The following is a 3,822-nucleotide window of genomic DNA, read 5'->3' as shown; positions in this document are numbered from 1 at the left end:
TGAACCGGCCCAGGCTGCGGGTGCCCCGGCTACAAGCAGCAGCCCGGGCCGCGGGGGCAGCGCGGCGGGGCCCTCGCAGGTCACGCCCCCCGTGGCGCCGTGACAATACGTGGCGCGAGCCGGCGGTCTCCCGCCTGCGCGACGTGACAGGCGTGGGCAAATGTTTTGGGCAGGGACAGTGGACCACAGGTGTGGACGCGGCCTTGAGGGTCATCTGGTGCAAGCCTTGCATGACCGCAGGGATGCTATTTTTAAACTACCCCTTTGAAGTGCTCATCTAGCCTCATCTCGAAAGCCTCCAGGAAGGAGTCCACGGCTTTCCCGGGCAGGCTGTACCACTGCCCCGTTGCTTGGAAAGCCAGGAAGTCTCTCTCCGGAAGGCAGGTCCCTGAACACATCATCGCTGAGCCAGCGCAAGCCAGCTCTGAAGGGCAGCCTGCGAAAAGCGGCATTGCACAAACTGAGGAATTCTCCGAGCACCATTAGGCTGATGCAACTGAGCGGTGATGCAGCCTGATTTGCCCCGACTGCTCCATAGAAAAAATAGCTTCCTTGCGGCTTACCAGCGATTGACACTTCCCTGTTCAAATGGCAGTTTCTTCAGAATTACGTGACTCACGTCCTCGTCATAACATTTACCTGCCTCTGTGTGCTTTGATAGGCAACTATATCAGAGCACGCCTAATGCGCTATCGAGGAGGGGAAGTATAAATACACCATGATGCATGCACCAGGAAGCTGAGACAACAGGATTTCCAAACTGGGGGGGCCTGATCATAGGTAAATTGCATCCAGGTGAATGCAAGCGGGTCAGTTTTCAAAACTGCTTCCGCCCCTTGCCGGCAGCCGGAGCGGTGCAGCACCCGCGACGTGGTCGCACACACAGCAAATACAACAGTGGGCTACATCAACAGGAGTAAGAGGTGGGAGGTGATAGGCCTCAGCTAGAGCACTGTGTATTGTCCACGGTTTAAGGACGTGGAGAGCCTGGAGAGGGTCCAGAGCAGGGTGGACAGAATATGGCCTACAGGGCAAGCTGGATTCAATGTGCTAAGGGATTTTATCTGGCCTGCAGCGGGTGCCTCAGCGCTGCCCAGTCCAGGGGCATCCTGGGCGGTGGCATGTGTGCCCAGTCCCACAGCCCCTAGGTGCGCGGCAGGGTGGGGGCAGCTGGACTCCACTTCCTGGCAGCCCCCACTGTGGTGGCTCCTTTTGGTTGCTGCCAACCTAGTGTCTCCACTACTGCTGGACCCTGTTCTGCCGCATTTTCACTCCACCACTGCTGGCCCATCTGCTCCGTACCCACCCCAGGGGTGCAGGATGGAGTGGGCAGGAGACCCATCCATGGAGACCAGCCTGGGACCCCTGCAAGCAGGACACTCTGGGCAGGGCAGATAGGATAGGGTCGCAATCGGGTGGGGAGCAGCGCCCCGGAGTGAGATGGGTGGGTGGGGGCTTGGGCCAGAGCCAGGATCATGTAGCAGTGACAGTGCAGGGCTGGGCCTGGGGGCTGGGGCAGAGCTGCCATCTGCTCCCCGCACGTCCCTGCCCATGGGCCTGGGCCTCAGCCCTGTGCTGTCACCGCAGTGTGATCCTGGACCCAGCCCCCCATCCCACTCCAGGATGCTGCTCCCCACCCACCTGTGCTCCCATCCCATCTACCCAGCCAAGTGCAGCCTGGCTGCAGGGGTCCCAGTGTCCGTGGAGACCCTGCCTGCTCCGTCCTGCACCTGCGGCGGTGGGTGTAGGGACAGGTCTGGGCCAGATACAATCAATTGCCAGCCCCTGCCCTGCACCGAGCCAGGTCAGCACTCCCCCACCTGCCCCTGCTCGCAGCAGCTCACAAAAATTCCTACCTCCAGGCAAAATAATTGCCCGCCCTGGTCTGGAGGATGGAGGGAAAGCTGTTCAGGACAACAAAATATGTTTTGCTCGGAGAAAAGGTGGCTGAGAAAGGGCATGGTAGCAGTCTACAAACATCTGTAAAGCTGCCATAAAAAAGAACAGCTGTTCTCCTGCTGCAGACAGGACACCAAAGGATGGTTTGAAACTGCAGCACAGCAGATTCAGACGAGATCTCAGAAAAAAACTTCCTTGATGTCCGAGCAGGAAGGCAGTGGTACAGACTGCCCGGGGAAATCGTGGACTCCTTCCTGGAGGTTTTCAAGATGAGGCTAGATGAGCACTTCAAAGGGTAGTTTAAAAATAGCATCCCTGCAGTCATGTAAGGGTTGGACCAGATGACCCTCAAGGCCACGTCCACACCTGTGATCCACTGTCCCTCCATGTGTCCATCTCGCATCCCAAGAGGGAAGGGGTGGAAGTCAGTCCCCTGTTTTGCTCTGCCTGCCTGTTCCACCTCTCATGGACAGCATCTCACAGGGTTGCGAATCAGCATAGCACAACAGGGTTAACCTGTCTCCGAACCCAGTTGGGAATACCGCTGGCTGTATGACCCCTTCCCTAGAGTCCCCTCCTCAATTTAAGTGGATCATGGAGCAGCTGTAACCACGGGGAATCCTTGGGGCTGGACTACCAGGAAGGAGGAAGGTGGCTGTCACCCAGTGAGTCCTTCCCTCTTGCGTGTGACACAGAGGAAATCCAGGGAGCGTGGCATCCTCAGAGACATGCTGTACCCAGCCGGCAGGCACCTGTGGTCTGGTGGGAGAGCAAGAAGGCTGGATTCCCAGAGCAGTGGGAAGCAAGACCAGCCTCATTAGACTCCAGGCAGCCCCCCAAAAATGCCAGCTCTTAGTTTTCACTTGTGTTTTGACTCCAGGAAAAAAATAAAAATAATAATAATAATTTTGCTGTTGCAAAGAACTCAGAAAGGCCCCAACAGGTCCGGATGGTTTTTAACAGCGTGGATTGCTATTTGCAATCTCCGGGTTTATCTTGTGAATCATGTTTGTGCACCTCCCTGCATGGCGCTCCGCAGCCACCTTGGAAGGATCTCAAAGCACCCCGGGCGGCCGCAGCACCCTGCTGGAGAGTCAGCGCTGCACACTCTTGCAGGGGAAGTAGCAAGGATGTTACTTCCTCACATAAGCGGGGTGCAGCTGCCTAGCTTTGAGCGTCCAGGAAATGTAGCAGGACTAGGATCGCTTGTGATGCCTTTTATTGGCACAGCTGTGTACTTGGGAGAGCTGCTGGGCGAGCCTTCAGGCATCTTCCTCAGGTTTGGGAAAGGAGGAGACAGATGAAGAGCAGAGAGGAGCCTCCATGCCAATGCAAACCACCTCCGTGTGCACACTGCAGAGCTGTTCGCATGCACAGCCTCAGCGGGAGGCTGCGCTGTAGCTGCAGAGGAACCAGGGGCGCGTGGCCGTGGTCAGCAGCCGGGAAAGCTTGCGGCCAGGGAGCCGCAGAGGGACCAGCCGGAGCAGCGCGGTTCCAGGGCAGGCCTGGACCCGGGCGTCCGTCTGGGCAGGCACCAGCGCCTTCCGCGGGGCTGGGTCATGTCACCCGGCAGCCATGGGGGTGTGGGGGGGGGTGAGAGAGAGAGAGTGTGTGTCACCTGGCAGCCATGGGTGTGTGTGCATGTGTGTGCACGCCTGTCTGGGCAGGCACCAGTGTCTTCTGCAGTCTGGGTCATGGGAGGGGGGAGGTGACAGTCACTTGGTAGCCATGGGTGTGTGTGAGTGAGTGTGTGTGTGTCACCTGGTGTGTGTGTGACCTGGCAGCTACGAAAGGGGTTGTGTCAGTCCCTTGGCAGGTGTGTGTGTGTGTCCGTGCGCACGCGTGAGACCTCACCCGGAGCCCGGGGAGGGGGCGGGTGCGTGGCGCGCCGCCCCCTCCTCCCCGCCAGGGGGCGCGGGCGGG

General features: G+C 58.8%; 2 protein-coding genes across 2 annotated transcripts in view; one reads left to right on the top strand and one right to left on the bottom strand.

The window, feature by feature from the left end:
- The window catches only part of ERO1A (endoplasmic reticulum oxidoreductase 1 alpha), a 39,458-nt gene extending 39,060 nt beyond the window's left edge, over positions 1-398 (bottom strand). Inside the window, exon 1 of the mRNA XM_019501219.1 lies at positions 261-398. Within this exon, the coding sequence (XP_019356764.1) occupies positions 261-398 (138 nt within the window). The remainder of the gene's footprint in view (positions 1-260) is intronic.
- Positions 399-684: 286 nt separating this feature from the next.
- The window catches only part of PSMC6 (proteasome 26S subunit, ATPase 6), a 32,410-nt gene continuing 29,272 nt past the window's right edge, over positions 685-3,822 (top strand). Inside the window, exons 1-2 of the mRNA XM_019528382.1 lie at positions 685-705; positions 847-916. Coding sequence (XP_019383927.1) covers positions 685-705; positions 847-916 — 91 coding nt within the window. The remainder of the gene's footprint in view (positions 706-846; positions 917-3,822) is intronic.

Source organism: Gavialis gangeticus, unplaced genomic scaffold, assembly GCF_001723915.1.
Source record: "Gavialis gangeticus isolate Ggan-Ray unplaced genomic scaffold, GavGan_comp1, whole genome shotgun sequence".
Classification (NCBI taxonomy): domain Eukaryota; kingdom Metazoa; phylum Chordata; order Crocodylia; family Gavialidae; genus Gavialis; species Gavialis gangeticus.
This window is presented reverse-complemented; position numbering and strand designations above follow the sequence as displayed.